Source organism: Monodon monoceros, unplaced genomic scaffold, assembly GCF_005190385.1.
Source record: "Monodon monoceros isolate NGI ecotype Baffin Bay Population unplaced genomic scaffold, NGI_Narwhal_1 Super_Scaffold_5, whole genome shotgun sequence".
NCBI classification, from domain to species: domain Eukaryota; kingdom Metazoa; phylum Chordata; class Mammalia; order Artiodactyla; family Monodontidae; genus Monodon; species Monodon monoceros.
The window spans coordinates 10,956,050-10,977,307 of NW_021703782.1; the positions used below are offsets into that span (position 1 = coordinate 10,956,050).

The window sequence follows — 21,258 nt, forward strand, 5'->3', positions numbered from 1 at the left end:
CAGCAATACGAATTCTGAGTTCTTCACACATCTAAGGGATAATTTTAAAAGAATTATATATACACTAATATGTATAAAATGGATAACGAATAAGAGCCTGCTGTATAAAAAAATAAATAAAACAGAATTCAAAAATTCAAAAAAAAATGATTGAAGAGCAAAATAGTAAAAGTTAACATAACTTACTGTGAAAGCTTTCATTTGGATGTGCTAAAAGAGCCTGTACCTAACAAGGACATTCAGCAATGCTACTGCTGTTTAAAAATAGAAACGTAAGCATAGGCACCTGGCTGCTAATTTGTGGACGGAATGAATCTGGGCGCACAGTGAATAAAGGGGCCCAGGATGCTGCACATCCGCCTCGAGCTTGCCTCAGCAGGTGTCAGGGCTGGGTGGGCGGGCCTGCCGCGCACATACAGGAAATGGGGACGGGGTACAGAAAGGAGGGGGTCCTTGCGAATGTGCCTCTTTTTATAGCACTGTGAGTGTCTCTGTGGTGTCGGTCCGTGGTTTCCTGGATGAAAACAGCCTCAGGTTTCCCAGGGCTGTTCTCATGTGTGGGGGGCTGGCCTTGTGTGGCTCCATTATTCGCTTTAGGGTAATCTTTCTTTTAGCGACAGCAGCTTCCTGGGACGAGGAGTCACGAATTCCCTTCCTCGTGCATCTCAACCTCACGGTCTTGCCCGCGGAGACATGCGAAGAGGGCAGCGGGGATTGCTCTGGGAACAGAGGACGTGGGCCCACGAACTGTGGCCTGGAGACTCTCCTCTGACCACGAGCAGCTGCTATCCCTGTGTCTGCTCGGGCTGCTACAACAGGTGACTGCAGACTGGGTGGCTTACATGACAACATTTATTCCTCAGTGCTCTAGAGGCTGAGAAGTCCAAGATCAAGGGGCCAGGAGACTGGGTTCTTGGTAGGCGCTCTCTTCCTGGTTTGCAGACAGCCACCCTCTGGCTGTGCCCTCACACAGCAGGGGAGACAGCTCTGGTCTCTTCACCTTCTTCTCAGGACACTAAGCCATCGTGGGAGCCCAACTGTCATGACCTCAAGCCGACCTCCTAATACCATTGCATTGGGGGTTAGGGCTTCAACATACAGATTTGGGGGGGATCGGGGGGAACACACATTCAATCCATAACACCCTGTGTCTGGTTAAGTGATAGGTTTAAACTTGAAAGTAACTGGGATGAATGTCTGATGAGTCTAGGGCAGGGACAGTGGGTCGCAGTATCTGAAATCTCCTTCTCTGGGAATATTCTGGAATGTATTGTATGACCGCTGAATCTACAGGGAGGGCAGTTAGTCCAGGCATGTGTAGAGCAGGCTGCCTTTGGGACTGGACTGTGCTCTCCTCACACACCAGGTGAGCGGCACCTGCTGGCCATCCCGCAGCCTGGAATCCCTGCTGTAGAGGGGAGGGGACACCACTGGACCAGCGGGAAGGGCACAGGATGGTTCCGTCTCTAACCCTCCCAGGGATGTAAATGTGGGTGCTAAGTGGGGTGATGCTTCGGGACAAAACAAGGGTGGGTCTTGATCGTGGCTTTTCAGCACGATAGAGGCTGGCCGAGGGAGAGGGTTTTTGAACGTGGGCGCTCTGCTGGCATCCTTGGAAGCACACCATATCACACACAACTGCCTCATTTTCTGCTTAAGGCCCTCCTGTATGAGACACAGATGGTCCACTGATGGATACAGATGGGCCCATGCAGCGAGTGGGTCAGCTGGGGTCAGCAGGGGAGGGAAAAACACCACGAGCCAGCAAGTCAGTGTGCCAGGCAGAGAGGAGTGAGAACGGCAATTAGCAGTAGGTGACCATTTATCCTCCGAATCATGATGCTCTTGAGATTAGCAGGGGCACTGTTCATAGTCATCCCTGGACAGTGTGTGTAAACTAGGACTGTCTGATACAACCGGGACATATGGTCAACCTACCCTGAAGAGAGTAAGAGTGGAGATGGGAAAAGGAGCAGGGAGAGGGAGAGAGAGAGAGAGAAATGAAGGAGAGGCTGTAAGAGTCAAAGAGAGACGTCCTGTGTGGGCACGTCTGCGTGGCACTCTGCTGGTTGTTTACAAAGTGTTATCTTAACCCCTTTCCCAGACAAGCAAATTAGCATGTTAGAAAAATACATAATGATAGAAGACTCCACTTGCTCCAGAGCTCCAGAGCTCCCAAACAAACACAATTTCCTATGAATATCAAACAAAGGGGAAACGGAAAATCAAGACGAACAAAATCCATTTCTCATTCGGCACGTTGCTCCCTTCCCTCCAACACCTGTCTAATTTCTGTTGGGTCCTAAGCACAAGGGCCAGAGCTTACTTACATAGCTTTTAACAACCCAGAGAAAGCATCTGAGGAGATTACATTTGTATAGAAAGAAGTTGAGAGTAAAAAGGAAAACATGAAATCAGCAAGGATGCATGGAGTAACCATGTTTTGGAAATGTTTTACCACATGGACTGTGCCAGGGCGATTCTCCATTGCTTCCATTCGATCAGACACAGCTGTACGGAGGTGTCAGAATTTTAGGAGTGTTCTTACGGAAGGACAAGTGCTTGGCCAGCTTGAAAGGGATGGCAGTACTTTGACACAGAGAAGATGGTGAAAGAAGATAGAGAGCTGGAAGTAGAAAAATCCATTAGAGGATGCAAACTCAGCTAGGCAAGGAGACTGCAAGAAATGCTCTGTGGAAGCAGCAGGGGGGAGGGGCCGGTCCAGGATACTCTCAGGCAGGGAAGCTGGTCTGGACCTACACGACCGGACACAGCGTCTACAAACAGGCCCAGAATAGCAAAGCGGTTCCTTGATGTCTGGACCAAGCTCTTTTGTCTTCTATGCTCTCACAGAATCTCTGTCTTCTTGTCAGAGCTCTTGCCTCCATTTGTAAAGGTTTATTCATTAGTGGGGGTCAATGTCATTCATTAGTGTGAGCCCTTGAACTCAAAACCCATTGAAAGCAGGGAGTGCCTCTGGGTTTTGGGATTTGATGATACTTCCAGGTCATAACCAGCCTGGTGTCAGGTACTTTTCCCCATGGTATACATGTAACTCCAAGGTCCACATCCCAGAATTGTTTGTATTCTGTTTTTACAGCTTTGTTTAAAGCCCAAGCTATCTTAATGACCTTGGACTCAATTTTATATGACACGGAACTAAGTTTCTGAAGAGCCTGAAATGCATCTTGTCAATGAACCATGCATACATAAGCACAGCTTCTGGGAGGAATCATATTAATGGATTCAATCTGTCCAAACTCTTCAAACAGGTTGGGTAAATCTTGCTGCATTGCCGTCTTGTCTACCCACAGAGTAGTACTACATACACTTAATGTTTTAGATCTAATTGGAGGCAATCCCTTCTTCTGTCGTTCTCTCTCCCTTTCTCTAGCTCTTCTTTCACTTGAGTAGGAGCGTGATGATTTCCCTTTTCTTTCTCCCTTTCAACACATACTTGTGAAATGGATGGTGAAATTATTCAGGATTCCTTCATTAATGAACTGACCCATAGCCATGGCTCTAACCACCACCCAGAGGCTGAGAAGGTTCAGATGTCTCTCTCCAGCCCAGTTCTTTCCTCCAGAATGATATATCAAAAAGCCTACTCAACATTTTCACATATTTAATGTAACGTGAAAATGTTAGAGCATCCCAATTGCACTTGACAGGTCCGAAACTGAACCTGTGAGTTCCCCACTCCCCAACCAGTTTCTCCTAAGTGTTCTTCGTCTTGGGGAGTGGGACTTTCTCCACCTGAACTAGGGTTGCTGTTCTTTTTTCCCTTTTTTTTTTGGCCATGCCGTGTGGCTTGAAGTATCTTAGTTCCCCGACCACGGATCAAACCCGGGCCCTCGGCAGTGAAAGCGTGCAGTCCTAATGACTGGACTTCCAGGGAATTCCTAGGGCTGTTGTTCTTGACACCTCCCTCTTCTTTATTCCTGCATCTCTCGTCCATCAGCAAAACCTTTCATTTTCCTCTCTTAAATTTTCTAGATTACAATCACTTCTCTCCATAGACCATGGTGGTTAAGAGTGCAGGCTCTGGAGGTGAATTGCCTGGGTCTGAAAACAGTCTCCACCACTTACTAGCAATTTGCTTAACTCTTCTGAACCTTGTTTCCTTATATATAAAATGGAGATAATAATAGTATGTGCTTCATAGGGTTCTTCTGAGAAGTCGAGGAGATAATGCATATGATGTGCTTTCAAAACGGTAGCTGCTATTATCACCACCACCACCATCAACACCATCACCACCACCACCACCACCATCAACACCATCAACATTATCATCACCATCATGATCATCATCTCCGTGGCTACAACCCTAATCTAAGCTATCACCATCTCTTATCTGGATCACTCCAATAGCCACCTAACATCTCCTCACATCCATTCTTGCCTTCTCCAGTCTATTTTCCACTATGTAACCCAAGTGACCTTTTAAAAATGCAATCTCATATCACTCGCGTGTTTAAACTGTATCAGTGGCTTCCCATGGAAGATGGGGTAAAATCCAAAATCAATAGCATGGTCTAACTAGTCAACTTTGGACATCCTTCAGCCTCAAACCTGACGTGTGTGTTGGTCACTTCAGGATCTTAGCACATGCTATTTCCTCTGCCGGTAACACTGTTCCTCTTGCCTTTTCCTCCTTCCTTCCCTTCATGAGCAAAACCTTTCTGAAATGGTAACATTCACTGTCTCCACTCTCCAACTGACTGCACGATGGCTTCTGCCCCCATCTCTTCACTGAAACTGCCCAGTAAAAGATCATCATAGCACCTGTTGCTGAAGTCAATGAACCTATTTTTAGCCTTATCTGATTTGACCTTTCTGAGTGTCTGAGCTGCTAACCACTCTTTCCTCAAAGTTTCCTCTGCTTCTGTCTCCTTCCTGTTCTCTTGGTTCTTTTCACCTTTCTCTGGATGATTCTTCTTTTTCCCTTCATTTGCCCCTCTTTACCAGCCACTTCGAGGTTGGTTTCCCAAGGTTTCCTAACTGGAACTCCTTCTCCTGCTCTGCTCATTCTCCATGGGTGATCCTACCTATTCGCATGGTATCCATTGCAGAATGACTCCCAAATCCTCACCTCTAGGTCCTTTCTCCCTCCTCAGCTCCAGGCCCACATTCCTCTACGAGTGTGTTTCATAAACACTTCAAACACAACACATGTAAAGCTGAAATCTCAGAACATCCTTCCTTTCTCCGTTGGTATCTCAATGAATGGCATCAACACCCATTCAGCTGCCCAAGCAAAAGCTTGAGTCGTCCTTGTCTCCCTCCTTTCTCTTCCTCCCTACGTCTAGTTAATCATCAAGTTCTGTTGACTCTGCCTATTTAGATGCACTCAGATCTGTTGACTTGTCTTTGTTCCCAATGCCACTTCCCTAGTTCATCATTTCCCGCCCACACTACGGCCACAGCTTCCTAATCCATCTCCCTTTCACCAGCTTTTCCTCTCTCCTACCCTTTTTGTACTTTGGTCAGAGTTTAGGAAAAACGGATCCCTAAATGATTTCCTAGAGAGCTGGTTGTCCAACTTTTAAGAGAAGGGTTTCTTAGGCAAATAAGGAATGGCTGACTTAAGAAAACATCACCTCTGTGGCTCTTTCTTGGTGACCCACCATGCATGACAGCATATTTAAGATTCTGAGAAGTCCTGTCACAAAGGAATTGGTTCAGGATTGCTTAACCAAGCATTTCCCAAACTTCGTTGACCATAAAAACCCTTCTCCAGCATGCACGTCTTAACATCTTGCAGGACACTACATACTGTTTCAAAATACAAATCTGATCATCTTACTTTATTTGAAAATATGACAGATAAGTGGATAAACACTAAAAGAAGATGATTTGAACTTTATTCTATGGGTGATTAGAGACCCTTGGAGGTTCTTGAGCAGGGTAATGACCCACACAGTCAATAGCTTCCAATGATTGAGCTCCTGCCATATGCTGGACGCTTCCCATCTATCACCTCTGATCCTTACAACAAGGTTACAGGTGGGCATAATCCCCAAGTGAAGGGACTGAGCCAGGTTAGTTGTGTTGGGTCTAAGGCCATAAAACCAGTAAGGGTGGAGCAGTATCGGGCTCAAAGTCTAGGTGATTTGAAAGCCATGACTGTTTGCGATAAGCAGGTGACATGTTGCCTATAGGACAGATTGGAAACAGGCAAAATCACAAGGCTGGGACATAAACGCCTAGAAGGCTATCGCTTCTTTCTTTGTTCTTTTTCCACCTCTGTTCTCACACCCCTCCAGGTAATGCCTCAAGAGCTAGCCATTCTTCTTAAGCTTGGGTCTCACTGCCCTTTCTGTAGGCTATTGTATTTTTTCCCCTTAGACACCTAGCAAGACATCAGACAGCTCCAGGAAAGCTTCTCCCCTGCTTAAAAGCTGTGTGTTTCTAATACCTGTCCAAGTACAAATTCCTTAGCTTGATATGCTAGGCCTTCCGTTATTGGCCATCAAATTTCCTTTCTGATCTTGACTTTAGATACTTTTCTAAATATAACCCATGCTCCAGCCTCCCTGGAGGCTCCCATGAGCAGCCTCCCTGCCTTTGTTCTTGCTGTCCCTTCCTCTTGGAAAGCCCCCTGCTCTCCTCAGCACGGCCTCTTCCAATCTACCAATCCTTTAGGGTCCCTTTGCACCATAATGCCACAGAACACGCTCTAATCTGGTCTAACCAGATGCTCTTTGGGTTTCAGCACAAAAAAGCAGGGAGGTGCTCCGAACATGGGAATCAGGTGGCCTTCTGAAAATTAAACTCGAAAACCCCACGGTAGATGGCATCAGCTACCTGCAAAGATGATACACCCAAAGGAAGACTCAAGAAGTAGATAGCTAAGGAGACATGAAAACATCCTCCTGGAGGAAGGTGCCCAGGGCTTGCTCTCGGGACACAACTGTACCTACAGATCTGGAACCATAAGATGCAAACAAGGCCCTAATCAAATCAGTTATAGGAAACAGAGGGAAGAACCAAACCATAATCAGTTGTGACAACTGGCTAAGACAGTGACCTAATCAATTACATTCTGCTCGGGTGTACTGAAGTACAGCGTGTGCTGTTACAGACAGAAGGCAGCCAAAGGGACAGACGTGGAGAGGCTGCTGCCAGCACCGAGCAGAAAAGACGCTGACTGAGTTTGGGGGATGCTGACTTCCAGGACAGGGAAGGATTAGTGATGAGAGGATTGGAGATGGTTCATCCAGCTTTCTCAGACCTGCATAGTTTTCCCAAGGTTCTCCTGCTTCCTTTGTTCAAATTACAAACCCACTAAGCAAACTCTGGAGAATCGATTTGGCTTTCTTTTGCGTCATCAGAAAGGAATATTCTGAGAGTGGAAAGGGATATCCTCACTGTATCTATCTCATGGCGCTGTGGGGAGGATTCAATGAGATAATGTAAAGGGATTGAGTCAGGCATGTACATAGTAATTATTCAATAAACGTAGGCATTTAAAATCAATCAGTATTGTGACTCTGCTTCTGATGACAAGTTCTTACACGTTTGGCTAAAGAGAACTGGCTTCCTGGTGTCTAGGTGCCCTGATGACTGTGGGTACCTGGATTTGCAAAACAGATTCCGAGGCCCTGGGTGAAAGTGAGCCACCTGAAGTACTGCCTCAGAAAGGGCCTGGCAACCATGCCCCTGGTCGAGGGCATCTCTAGTTCATTAGCATCCTCTAAACGCCTCACAGCTCCCTTCTGTAAGGACGCAGCGCATGTCCTAAACCACTTTTGTTCTATTTTCAATGCAATCACTTGTGTATTCCAATTCCATGAGAGTGTAAACCCTCTGAGGGTGGGGGGAGCTTACATCCCTTGCAGAGCCTCAAATGTCATAAATATTGAATGAGTCGAAATGAGATAAATCAAAGCTTGAGCAAACGATCTGGGGTTCAAACAAAGGCTACACAATCTGTGCCTCAGGCTGCAGAGCCCTGGAGAGGAGGCCTGGAGCCACAGGCTGAGAGCATCCCTCCAGGGCCCCCAGCCCAGGTGGTGGATACAGGAGAGCCTGCTAGGCTGAAGGAGGGATGCTCAGCTGCCCAGGAAGATGAGGGAGAGACAGACAAATGGACGGAGCAGGCAGCACCCACCACACTCACCCGGATCTCGGTCTGCACAGTGCATTTAACTAGTTTGAAGTTCTTCCCGGGGTTGAAGCTGTTGCTATAGAAGCAGACCTTGAGGATCCGCACGTCTTCCTTTTCCACGTCTACTGGCACTGCCACCATGGGCTCTGGGGGGCCTTCAGGCCGACGTAACGTGCCCACCTTCACTCGGCTCAGGGTCTCAGAAACCCCGGACATCCTCTCAGACGGCAGCTAGGACCGGCACATCGCAGTCCTGTGGAGACAGCAGAGGGACAGCCCTGAAATGAGTGGTGTGGGCCCACACGCCTCATCCCCCTGGGACAGCACCCAACAAGCTCTGAGACCTGTGCAAAGCACACATCCACCCATTCCCGAAAACTCCCCTTAAAGGCATCCGGCTTCATGGATGGGGAAGCGGAAACACAAATAAAGGAGCAGGTTGCCTAAACGTCCAGGTATCGACCTGGACCCAGAGCTCGCAGGCTGTGAGCTCTCTGCTAGAAGCCCCCTCTCGCCATCACTTTTCTCCTCCCACACTGGCTCCCAGGCAAGGGGCCCACACGTTGCAAACGCAGCTCTGAGAGGAGGCGGCCCCAGCCTGGTTCCAAGGCACAGCTGAGCAGAAAAAGCGAAGAGCGAGACAGTAGAAAATAGCAGGAGAGAAACAGGGACAAGGGGAGAGAAGCCGGGAAGGAATCGAAGTGGAGAATGGGTGGCCTGGAGGGCACTGGAATGGGAAAGACAGGGAAGGGCCCAGGTTGGGGGGCCAGCCTAGTAGCTGAGGGCTCCGCCCACCCGCACCTGCAGCCGCCAACCTGGGCTTTCAGGGCTCGAAGCCTCAGTCCCACAGGAAGTCATCTCCCAGAGCATCACACACTGCATACAGAGGGACAGCACCCCGGCAGCCCAATCTGCGAGGTCTTTCTGCTGCGGGGCGAAGAGGTGGGGCTGGGCCTCCAGACCCAGCCCAGTTCTGATGACAGTTTGGTTGACATCTATATAGACTGTAAGAATCCTAGGAGTCTTTAGATCACCCCAAATCTCAGCCAGATTGGTCCTGGCCTCTGGATCCCACAACAAACAGCTCTGTAGGGTTTATTCCCACTGGTCTAAAGCAGAAATACCCAAAGGAAGCAATGGAAGTTCTAGCTCCAGACTGGAGGTGTCAATCTTGGCTCCACATTAGGAGCCCCTGGGAAGCTGTCAAGAAAGTCTAAATGCAGACCCTGTGCCCAGAGATTGCCAATGAGGTTGTCCGTGGGAGGCCTGGCATTGGTATTTTTAAGTTTCTAAGGATGTTTCTAACATCCAGGCTGGGTTGAGAACCTCTTCCAGACTAAGCTTAGCTCTCATATGGAACCCGCTCTTACAGAAGAATCTCTCCCTTCTAACAGGAGACTGTGATTTTAGGCGGACATTCCTCAGACTGGGAGTTGGGGGCTGAAGGACGGAGCGGGCAAAGTTAAAACACAAATGGGACAAATGAACTTATTTACAAAACAGAAATAGAGTCACAGATGTAGAAAACAAACTTATGGTTACCAAGAGGGAATGGGGGGGAGGGATAAACTGGGAGATTGGGATTGACATATACACACAACTACATATAAAACAGGTAGCTATTAAGGACCTACCATATAGCACAGGGAACTCTACTCAATACTCTGTAATGACCTATATGGGAAAAGGATCTAAAAAAGACTGGATATATGTATATGTATAACTGAGTCACTTTGCTGTACAGCAGAAACTAACACAACATTGTAAATCAACTAGACTCCAATAAAAATTAATTTAAAAATACAAATGTGGAGTCAAATATTTTAGATGTGGCAGCAAAGTCTATGCTCATTCAATCACACTGGCTGGGCACTAGAAGGGAAACATAGACAGTCACTAGCTGTAAGAAGTCATTCATTTAAAAAGCCAGTGTGTATCACGAAGACAGGAAAGAGATGCTATGAGGACAAGGAAAGAAGCAGCATGTGTCCCTTCCATCAGGGCAGGCAGACAAGGAGCAGAGTGCCAGCCTGAGTCCACCTGGGCAGGCAGAATTTGGGACAAGACAGATGGAGAAAAGACTACCCAGTCTGCTTTATTTTAGAGACTAGTATGTGTATTCTAGAAGCATCCATGCCTTTTTTCAATGTCTACTGGACCTGTCCCGTGTGCCAATCCTCTGCTATGTACTGGATGTGTGTCTCGGTTTCCCCAGACCTTCAATAAGGAAACCAGGGAAGTAGCTTGAGAGGCAACCCCAGGAAACCTACCAGGGAGTGGGACGTGTGGGACAGGGAAAGGAAGGCAGCCTGTTATCAACGGAGCGATCGCTTGGACAACTGCAGAGGAACCCTGCTGGGAGCCCTGGGAGCGAGGACAGAACACACGCTGTAGAGCCACTCCAGCCAGTGAGCGACAGAGCCACACCACTTCTTAACAGCCATTGTCCCAGCATTTCCAGCCAGTTCTGCACAAGGGCAGAGTGGACTCAGAGCCAGAGGAAGTCCCCAGGCAAAAAGAAGCAGATGCTGGCAGGTAAAAGTAAGCAGAATACTGAAATGACAAGGCCCAAGGGGACATCAGAAGGGACCATGACAAATCTGCTATAGGATGTGAAAAAGAGGGAAGGATGTCTTGCCCCTAAAGAGCATACACTCTAGTCATACAGACAAACCGCATATATATATATATAACCATCAATGACACACACACATCTGGTCCTAGATTCAGGATCTCCTGTGTCTACTGAGCCAGGGGCCCCATGACCCCTGGGCATCTGTTTGTATAAACTAATTTCCAGGCAGGGGTCTCATGACACAGTTTTGTGAAACAGACATCTGCGTAGGAAGGAAATGGAGTAGCATATGGTGTCTGTCCCCAGGGACTAGATCATGCCAATGGAAGCCAAAGGGCCTACACCCCAAAGACCATTTGGAAAATAGGGGTGCAAGCAGTGTCATCATGTTGGCCAGTGGGAACGTGGACTCAGACCTGGAAGGAGGCCGTTATATCCACAACTGCAGGTCACACCATGTGGCTTCTGGACATCCACAGTGAAGGGGATGGGGTGCCATTCAGAAGATACCCCCCAGCCCAGGCAGCATTCCCACCCAAAGGGTACTGGTGCTGGTGAGCACACAGAGACACCCTGGGGACTCCCTGAAATACTAGGGGAGAGTTTGAAAGAGAACAGTTAAGTAGGAGTAATATGTCAGTAAAATACAAGAGATCTGGCTGTTACGATCTTGGAAGCTCCACTTTCACATGTGATGTGTGTCATTGGCTGAAGAGAAGAGTGAAGGAGAGAAGCCCTCTCTGAAAGGCAGAGCCCAGTATCAGAGGCAGAGCAAGTCAGAAAGCTTCGCCAGGACAGAGGTCAGGGCAGAGTCTGTAGGCAGAGGGGGTTAGGCCCCCATGGTGCTTTTAACCTTGCAGTTACAGCCAGTGGTGCAATGAGATGCGGTACTTTTAAACTTGAGGGGCCAAGAGGATGTAAACATGTAACGAGGATGTGGGGCAGCAGGAATGCTCATTTATCGTTGGTGCAAACTTTGGAAGACAGTTGTATGGTTTCTTACAAAACTAAACAGACTCTTACATGATTTATCAGTCATGCTCCTTGGTATTTACCCAAAGGAGCTGAAAACTTATGTCCACACGAAAACCTGCACATGGATGTTTATAGCAACTTTATTCATAATTACCGAAACTTAGAAGCAATCAAGATGTCCTTCAGTAGGCGAACAGATAAATAAGCTGTGGTACATCCAGACAGTGGAATACTTTTTCGTTTGTTTAATAAACTTTTTATTTTAAACGAGTTTTAGATTTACAGAAAAGTTGCAAAGATAATACAGAGAGTTCTCATATACCCCTCACTCAGTTTCCCCTATTCTTAACATCTTACCTTACTATGGGTACACCCAGACGACGGAATATGATTCGATGCCCAAAAGATATGCTCTAGCAAGCCATGAAAAGGCATGGAGGAACCTTAAATGCATATGACTGAGTGAAAGGAGCCAATCTGAAAAGGCTACAAACTGTATGGTTTCAACTATATGACATTCTGGAAAAGGCAAAACTATGGAGACAGTAAAAAGATCAGTGGTTGCCAGGGTTTGGGGGAAAGGAGAGATGAAGCGGAGGAGCATGGAGGATTTTGAGGGCAGTGAAAATACTCTCCATGATATTATAGGGATGGGTACATGTCATCATACATGTGTCAGAACTCATGGAATGCACAACACCGACACTGAACCCTGATGTAAACTATGGACTTTGGGTGATAGTAATGCATCACTGTAGGTTCAAAAATGTGATGATGAGAAACCACAGCCTGATAGCTGACTCCCCTTTCCCAGCCTAACTGCGCAGTGCCTGGCCCACGCAGGAGCCAGCCCCCACCAGACCCTGATCAAAGAGCAGTATTCATATTCTACATCCAACCTAGACGGATACGTTGGCCATCATCAACACACTTGGATGACACTGGTTTCTCATCGCCATCAGTTTTTTCCTGGCCTTTGGTTCAGGAGCCATCACTCATAGTAGTCAACGTGGATCCCATTGAAATATCTTAGCAAAATTATTTCAGTCACCCGGGATCTACCTTTGCCTTCAGACCAATGCTAGTCCCTCAGGTCTGCCCTTAGTCCTTTGTAGTGGTAACCTTGGGCTATCTATTCCAAAAACAATTACAATTAAAAAAACTTTAAAAGAAACATATGTGTTTTGCACAACAATCCTGGGAGATGTGCAGAGATGATTATGACCATTTTACAAATGAGAAAACATACTCAAGAAATTTTAAGCCATCTGGGCAAGGGATCATGCTTGTTGAGTAGCAAACTCGGATCCCAAAGCAGATTTGAATCCAAGTTCAAAGTTTTTCCCACCTTCCCATCTGCCTTTGAAGAAAGTAGTATCTCTTGATACCACAGACGTGGGCACAAACTCCATGCAAGAAGAAATGTGTCAACCCAGCATGGAACACCCCAGTCTGTGAAGAATCCAGAGTCCTCCTGGCTTAGAGAGCATCACCCCTCCCCAAGCTAGGACTTGGTCATGAGAGGTCTTGGAGGTGTTTGGCCGAAAGACCTCAGCCCAGAAAGGTGGTGCCCACGTCTCTGCTGACACGTGGCATCCAAAACTCCCAACTGTCAGTACAGATCTGCAGTGAACTGCCAAGGGGTCCCCCAAAACTCTCTGAAGAAGAGTAACTGAAAGGTGTTATATAAGGAAAGCCTCAGTCACCTGCCTTGGGGGTCTTGGAGAACACAGCCCTCAACGTCACGCATGGTCTTCTCTCCAGGCTCACCATGGCTGATTTCAAGCTACCAACATATGGCACTGGGTGCAGTTAGGAAGACATGAGAACGACCCGCTGACTCTAGCTCCTGTTTCTGGACAACAGAACTTGCCTGTTCCTCCAGACTTTGCCTGATTACTTGAATTTCTCATCAGTAGCTTGTCTCTGGATTTTGTTGATCACAAAATCCTCTGACTCTAAGTGTGTGAGCCAAAACCCCTGCTCCTTCCTGTGGTCCAGGTCTGTACCCCAGCCTGGCAATCCTTCCTCCCTGCATCCTGGCCTGCCCTAGACCCTATGGGCACTGTCAGAGGAGAGACCGTCCCACGGCACTGGAGAAAACCCTGGCTCAGAGCCACCGTGGGCTCCGGCTGTCTCCCAACCCCCAGATCTGCCCAAGGCAAAGCCAAAGAATAACAAACACAAGGAAATGGGCTCAAATTAAAACAGGAAAAGTTTTGATTGGCTATAAGAACGTCTTGGCCAAGACCTGCCAAGGGCACTAAGGGAAGCGGTACAATCTCTGAGTCCCTGAAGTCTTCAGGAAGAAAATAAATGACACTCTTCCTGAACGGCAAGACATTCACCTGCCTGAAGGGGGAGGGGAGACTGAAGCAGGATTGAAGTCCCTTCAGATCCTCTGGGTTGTCACTGTCCCCAGGGCTGTGTTCCTGGTGTGGGGAAGATGTCAGGGTTATGGGGGTCAACATCACAGAAAAATACACTCGATCTTGAAGACACTGCAAGGTAATGTTACGTCTTATTGAACACATACTGTGTGCCAGGGAGTTTACGTAAGTAACCTCTAATTCTCTAGGAGGATTCTGCAGGATAGGTAATGTTAGAGGTCTAGCGAGGTGACTCTCCAGAGCATACAACTGGTAAGCGGCAGAGAATTAAGGCCACCATGTTGCCAATGGCGAGAGGGCTGCTGGTGTCACGTCCTGCCACCATGCTTAGGACTTAGTGTCCGGCTCTGCCACCAACTGGCTCTGATGCCTTGAGACGTCAAGCTGGGATGGGACAGAGTTCCCAAACAGCAGTTGGCAGGTGGATGATGGCCTTTGGTGATGTTTCGCCGTGTCCATGGCAAAATGAGAAAAATAAGAATACTGTAAAGAATCCATCATAAAGCTGAATGTATTCCATTTGAGAGGCAGTCTTTTATTCTAACTTTGTCTTTCCACCTTTGTTTTTTTTTTTTTTTTTTTTTTGGTTTTTCAATGTTAATTCATTTATGAAACGACAACGATAGCCTTTACCAATTGGCCTGGAAGCTTGGCCTCTTCGGGAACCAGACTTGAGAGTGACGCTGGGAGTTCCAAGGGTAAAAGGCAATGTCTTGAGGACTGAAAGTTCTGCCCATGACTTCAGGGAGCACAGAAAGGGCACCATTCGTCAGGAAGGTGGCATGATGTCAGGGAGAAGGCACACACATCTGACTCATTCGAACCTGGGTTTAAAACTCATGTCCTCGGGGCTGCCATGCTGCAGAAGTCTAGGCCGTTACTCACGAAGGATTTCAGAGCTAGGCAACGTGGTGGCCTTAAGTGTCTGCCACTTACCAGTTGTGTCACCTCTCTAGACCTCAGTTTCCTCTCTTGGGATAGGAGGCTAACATTACCTATCCTGCAGAACTTTCTAGAAAATCAGAGATTACCTATGTAAACTCCCTGGCACATGTATTTTTAAAACGCCTGTGACTTGGCAGAAGAAAGAACCAGAAACCCAATACCAGCGCCCACTTAAAAAAATTAAACTGGCCCAGTAAGTCGAGGCTCAGGGGGTGGTGGTAGCCCCTCCTGTCTCCAGGCTCTGAGGCTGCCTTTCCTCCAAGACCCACCTTCTCCACCTGCCTGGGCACCTGAAAAGAACACCTCTACCTCCTACTCTCTGCTCACATGGAGGGCCGTCGTCTGTCCTGTGAACCCACAGAAGCGTGGACCGAGGCCACACAGGACACAGTCAAAACGCCAGCCCTTTGGATCTAGCAGAAGCCAGAATGTCATGAGACACACATTTTATTTCCACTTTGTCTCTGAGTCACTTCCTCTTGCCGTTTCCCCATCAACAAAATGGGGAACACATGCCTTTCCTCTGCAAAGGCCTGCTGAGAGCAGCCACTTAACGAATTGGCAATGACCTTGCCGTCTTGGGGAGCCAGGCCTGCCGTGTCTGGGAAGCTGGGCCCTACTGTCTCCACACAGCACTCCCTCCCCAGCCCTGGGCCCTTTCAAACCCCAGTTCCCATGAGGGCCGGCATTCTGCCCGCTCCAGGGCCACCCAATCCATCACTTGGTTAATCCCTTCCCCTCCTCTCCGAACGTCCCTCCCCATTACCTTGCAAAGGAAGGAGCCAGGAAGGTTGTGATTAGCACCAGCTATAATTCAATGTAATTCAAAAAACCTTTATTGAGAGTCTCCCACATTTTCAGCTCGTCACCCCCGCACACACGACCCACTCCAGATCATTCTGTTGCCAGCACTTTGCGACCCAGAGGTCACCTGACTCGTAGCTGGCTCTCAGGGTGCTGGGAGGGGGGCAACAGAGACGCATTACCCGTCCTTCCTTGTTAACAGAACCTCTGTTCTCCCACTGGTTCAAGGACTTTGATCCCTGCAGCTGGGCAGAGTTTTCTTACCTCCTGTGTGACTTCTGAGCGCCGCTAGCTCCCCAGCCCTTCAAGAAATCCCACTCCCCTTGGTCCTAGTTGGCCAGCTCATGAGTGATTCGGACTGGCCCGTTTTTCTCCCCCCATCGCCGCCTTTCTTCTTTTTCCTCTTCTCCCCTTTCCCTCTTCCCCCAGCCCTCCACTTCTCTCTCTCTCTCTCTCTCCCTCACTCTCTCTCTCTCTGCCTTGCTATGTTTCAGGAGACACACCAGACTCCGGAGGTATGAAGATAAAGCAAAAGTGGGAAGAGGGTCCCCGTCCAGCAGAGACTCACAATACCGTAAAAAGGAAAAGGATTCGAGCAAAGCAGCCACCATATGGTATGGGATCTAATAGGGGTCTCTGCTGGGTATTAGTTGATCACAGGAGAGGACTTGCCTCTGGGGCGCCTGGATCTCAGGAAAAGGTGACACAGCAAGCTCGGGAAATCACGTGCTATGATATAGGGCTGGTCAGGAGGGTGCTGAAGGGTTGCCGGGAAATGAGAGGAGATGGTGACAATATAAGACCCCATGGAGAAGCAGATTTTCACTTAAAAAATATAATTTTGGCCATAGGATGAAGCCAGGCATGAGCTAGGAGGCAGAAGAGTGGCTCACATAAGGCCTTGGCATGAGTTTCACCAGTAATCCAGGGCAAAGATGGCCTGGTCTGCAGCATTTTCCGATTTCTCTTGTGTCAATACTTCCGTCATCGCTGATTTCAAGCCACCAACATGATCTCACTGACGGCAGACTTGGGGAGAAATGCATGCTGTGAGAGCTGATTCCAGCACCGCACGGCCTGAACAGTGAGTGACCTGGGAGTAGGATGGGGGCAGATTCTATAGTCACTTGCTTCAAGCCTGCCTCTGACCCTTGATGTTGTCTGGTCCCAGCAGTGGTATCACCACCCAGCACCTCAAGATAGCAATCTACGAGGTGCAAGGCAGTACAGAATTTTAAGATGCGCTCCTTCCTCCGAGGAGCTCCTGTTACTTTCCAATTTCCTAAAAAGTTGTAATTTTCAAAGCCACATTCTGTCCTCGTTAAGCTCAAACTAAATTCTCCTCTGCTTCGAGTCCCAAGCTCAGCCTCTTCCTTCTCTCCCAGCCTGCAGCTCCAGGCAAAATCCCATTTGCCTCTCTGCATGTGATACAGAATTGGTCGTTGGGCTGGGAAATTCGGTACCATAATGAATCAACGCTACAGTTGAGTATTTTGAATTCTTCCCCATTTTCTTGAGAGGAAGATGAGGAGGCCAAGTGACAAGGAGGTGAACTCATAACTGGCCAAATGGTTTTTCCCAACAACTGCTGATCAAGTGTCTGCATTAACCTGAGGACCGATGGCTTTTTGAATGGGTCCTTGTTCACGCCTCTTTATTTGGCATTTAGGAGTTTGTGGTTATTAGACAAAAAGCACCATGTTGAGCACAGGATTAGGGGGAGATTGTGACTCTGGTTGAAGACCACAAAGGGCCCCTGACATCTGCACAGGCAGGCAAAACACACCAAGGGGAACAGAATGCAGCCAGTGAAATGGGATAAATGTGAAGTTCCTTACGTAGACTTAAAAAAAAAAAAATCTTCCCCAGTCTGGGATGAGGAAGGTGTGGCTTAGCAACAGCATGGATTTAAAAAATGGGGTTTAAGCTGTGAAGTCACTGTTAGTCACTATGAAATAGTTGCCAAAAACTTTAACGTGGTTTTGGGGTTACTAGAAAATCCCTAAAATAAGGACAGTGATTTCCCCCGGGGCATTGAGACAACTTCATCTACAGAACTGGTGGCCCACAGCCCCGAGGTTTGAGAGACTGTGTTCTATGGTGAACATCCCAGGACTTTCAGAGTGTGGGGAGCCTGGGAGGCAGGCCCTTAGGCTAAAGGGGGATGGGAGTCCTGGGAAATGAGGACGGGACTGTTGGTTTCAAACGGCTGCAGGGCTGCCATGCAAGAGATGGACCCCACTCCTTCATCCAAGTCAAGGTTTTAAAAAAAGTGCAACAGACTTTTGTGCAAAACTACAATAAGATATCACCTCACACCAGTCAAAATGGCTATCATTGAAAAATCTGCAAACAGTAAATGCTGGAGCGGGTGTGGAGAGAAGGGAACCCTCCTACACTGTTGGTGGGAATGTAAACTGGTACAACCACTATGGAGAAAAGTATGGAAGTTCCTTTAAAAACTAAAAATAGAGCTACTATATGACCCTGCCATCCCACTCCTGGGCTTATATCCAGAGAAAGCTATGGTTCGAAAGGATACGTGCACGCTGATGTTCACTGCAGCACTGTTTACAACAGCCAAGACATGGAAGCAACCTAAATGTCCATGGACAGAGGAATGGATAAAGAAGATGTGGTACATATACACAATGGAATATTACTCAGACATTAAAAAGAATGAAATAATGCCAGTTGCAGCAACATGGATGGACCTAGAGATTGTCATACTGACTGAAGTAAGTCAGACAGAGAAAGAGAAATATCGTATGATATCCCTTATATGTGGAATCTAAAAAGAAATGATACACATCAAGTTATTTACAAAACAGAAACAGACTCACAGACTTAGAGAACGAACTTATGGTTACCAGGGGGAAGGGTGGAAGGAAGGGATGGTCAAGGAGTTTGGGATCGACATGTACACACTGCTATATTTAAAACGGATAACTAGGGGCTTCCCTGGTGGCGCAGTGGTTAAGAATCTGCCTGCCAATGCAGGGGACGTGGGTTCGAGCCCTTGTCCAGGAAGATCCCACATGTCACGGAGCAACTAAGCCCGTGCGCCACAACTACTGGGCCTGCACTCTAGAGCCTGCGAGCCACAACTACTGAGCCCATGTGCCACAACTACTGAAGTCCGTGCGCCTAGAGCCCGTGCTCCACAACAAGAGAAGCCACCACAATGAGAAGCCCGTGCACCACAACAAAGAGTAGCCTCCGCTCGCTGCAACTAGAGAAAGCCCACGTGCAGCAACGAAGACCCAATGCAGCCAATAAATAGAATTTTAAAAATAAATAAAATGGATAACCAATAAGGACCTACTGTATAGCACGGGGAACTCTGCTCAATGTTATACGGCAGCCTGGATGGCAGGGGAGTCTGGGAGAATGAATACATGTATATGTATGACTGAGTCGCTTTGCTGTGCACCTGAAACTATCACAACATTGTTAATTGGCTATGCTCCAATATAAAATAAAAAGTTTAAAAAAACGATATAAAAAAAGAGCGGTGGTCTTTACATGCTCAGAACACCCACCGTGCACCCCTTTCTAGAGTGTTTGAACACTCGTTATCTTGCTACTATCTCCCAAGGCAGACGCCACTCCCATTTGGAGGATGAGGAAAAGTGACCAAGCACTTTGCCTGGGGTCACTTTTCTTAAGTGGCAGAGGCAGGACCAGCACTCAGATTTCCCATTTTAGCCCAACAAACACAGCCCACAGCCCAAGTCCCACCACTAGGGGCTTTGTCTCCGCACAGCAAGGTGGTTCCAGATGAACACTGCTTTTCTGATATGGCCCCAGAATTCTGCTCACACAAAAACTTACACATAAACATCAGTTTCCAGCCCTGCAGCGCTAAAAGGAATACTGGCCTTTTATATATTAATATGTGTAATAATCATGACGATGTAGAATTTTGTTATCTTTGATGATACATTTAATAAACAGAAAAAAAATTGACAATGAAATGAAAACTCAAGTGCTTTTTTTTTTCAACCAGAAAGTACAAAGCCAGGTCTGACAGTAGAGGTATAGTCCCCTCATCCAGTACCACCCTAAAAACAACGAAAACATCCTCCTGAACAAGCTTCTCCACCTACCAACCCCCAATCTGCTACTCTTTGCAACTCCAGTAGACACTACAAATTTGCTTTCTGTAAACAGATACTCAAACCATTAAGTATGACGGTGTCCCCAATCTGTACACTGCAGTGATCAGCTTTCACTTTAGTACAAATTTAGATGCTCCGTCCAGCAAACAGGATGCCACCTGTGTGTGAAAAGACTTGGGAAAATTAAAAATAGATGGGAAAATCCTCAGCAGTTAAAAATGCTAATAAAAACCACTTTGAGGTATCACTACAAACCTTTTAAACAGCCAAGATACCTGGAGAAAAATAATAAAATCTTATGTTTATGGGCTTGAAATGAAACTGGTACAATTGCCTGTTGATTCAGAACCGGCTTCCTGAAGAGCAAGCTAGTTGAATAGAAAACGACTCACGTGGGGCAGAAGACCTAGATAGACATTCCTCCAAAGAAGACACACGGATGGCCAACAGGCACATGAAAAGATGCTCAGCATCACTAATAGAGAAATGCAAATCAAAACTACAATGAGGTATCACCTCACACCGGTCAGAATGGCCATCATCAAAAAATCTACAAACAATAATTGCTGGAGAGGGTGTGGAGAAAAGGGAACCCTCCTACACTGTTGGTGGGAATGTAAATTGATACAGCCACTATGGAGAACAGTAAGGAGGTTCCTTAAAAAACTAAAAATAGAGTTACCATATGATCCAGCAATCCCACTCCCTGGCATATATCCAGAAAAGACAAAAACTGTAATTCGAAAAGACACATGCACCCCAATGTTCATAGCAACACTATTTACAATAGCCAAGACGTGGAAGCAACCTAAGTGTCCATTGACAGATAAATGGATAAAGATGTGGTACATATATATACAATGGAATACTACTCAGCCATAAAAAATAATGCCATCTGCAACAACATGCATGGACCTAGAGAGTATCGTACTAAGTGAAGTAAGTCAGACAGAGAAAGGCAAATATATGATATCATTTACATGTGCAATCTAAAAAACAGTGCAAATGAATTTATCTACAAAACAGAAACAGACTCACAGACATAGAAAACAAACTTATGGGTACCAAAGGGGAAAGGGGGGGAGGGAGGGATAAATTAGGAGTTTGGGATTAAGAGATACACGCTACTATATATAAAATAGATAAACAACAAGGATTTACTGTATAGCACAGGGAACTATATTCAATATCCTGTAATAACTTATAACGGAAAAGAATCTGAAAACAAAATTCACACACACACACACATATGTGTATAACTGAATTACTTTGCTGTACACCAGAAACAAATACAACACTGTAAATCAACTACACTTCAATAAAAAACAAATAACT

The 21,258-nt window shown here is 46.9% G+C and overlaps 1 protein-coding gene across 7 annotated transcripts in view; it reads right to left on the bottom strand.

The window, feature by feature from the left end:
• PTK2B (protein tyrosine kinase 2 beta) overlaps positions 1-21,258 on the bottom strand; it is a 140,135-nt gene that overhangs the window by 54,392 nt on the left and 64,485 nt on the right. For all 7 annotated transcript variants that reach the window (XM_029202887.1, XM_029202886.1, XM_029202885.1 and 4 more), the window contains one exon: positions 8,126-8,366. In XM_029202887.1, coding sequence (XP_029058720.1) covers positions 8,126-8,329 — 204 coding nt within the window. In that variant the 5' untranslated portion in view covers positions 8,330-8,366. The remainder of the gene's footprint in view (positions 1-8,125; positions 8,367-21,258) is intronic.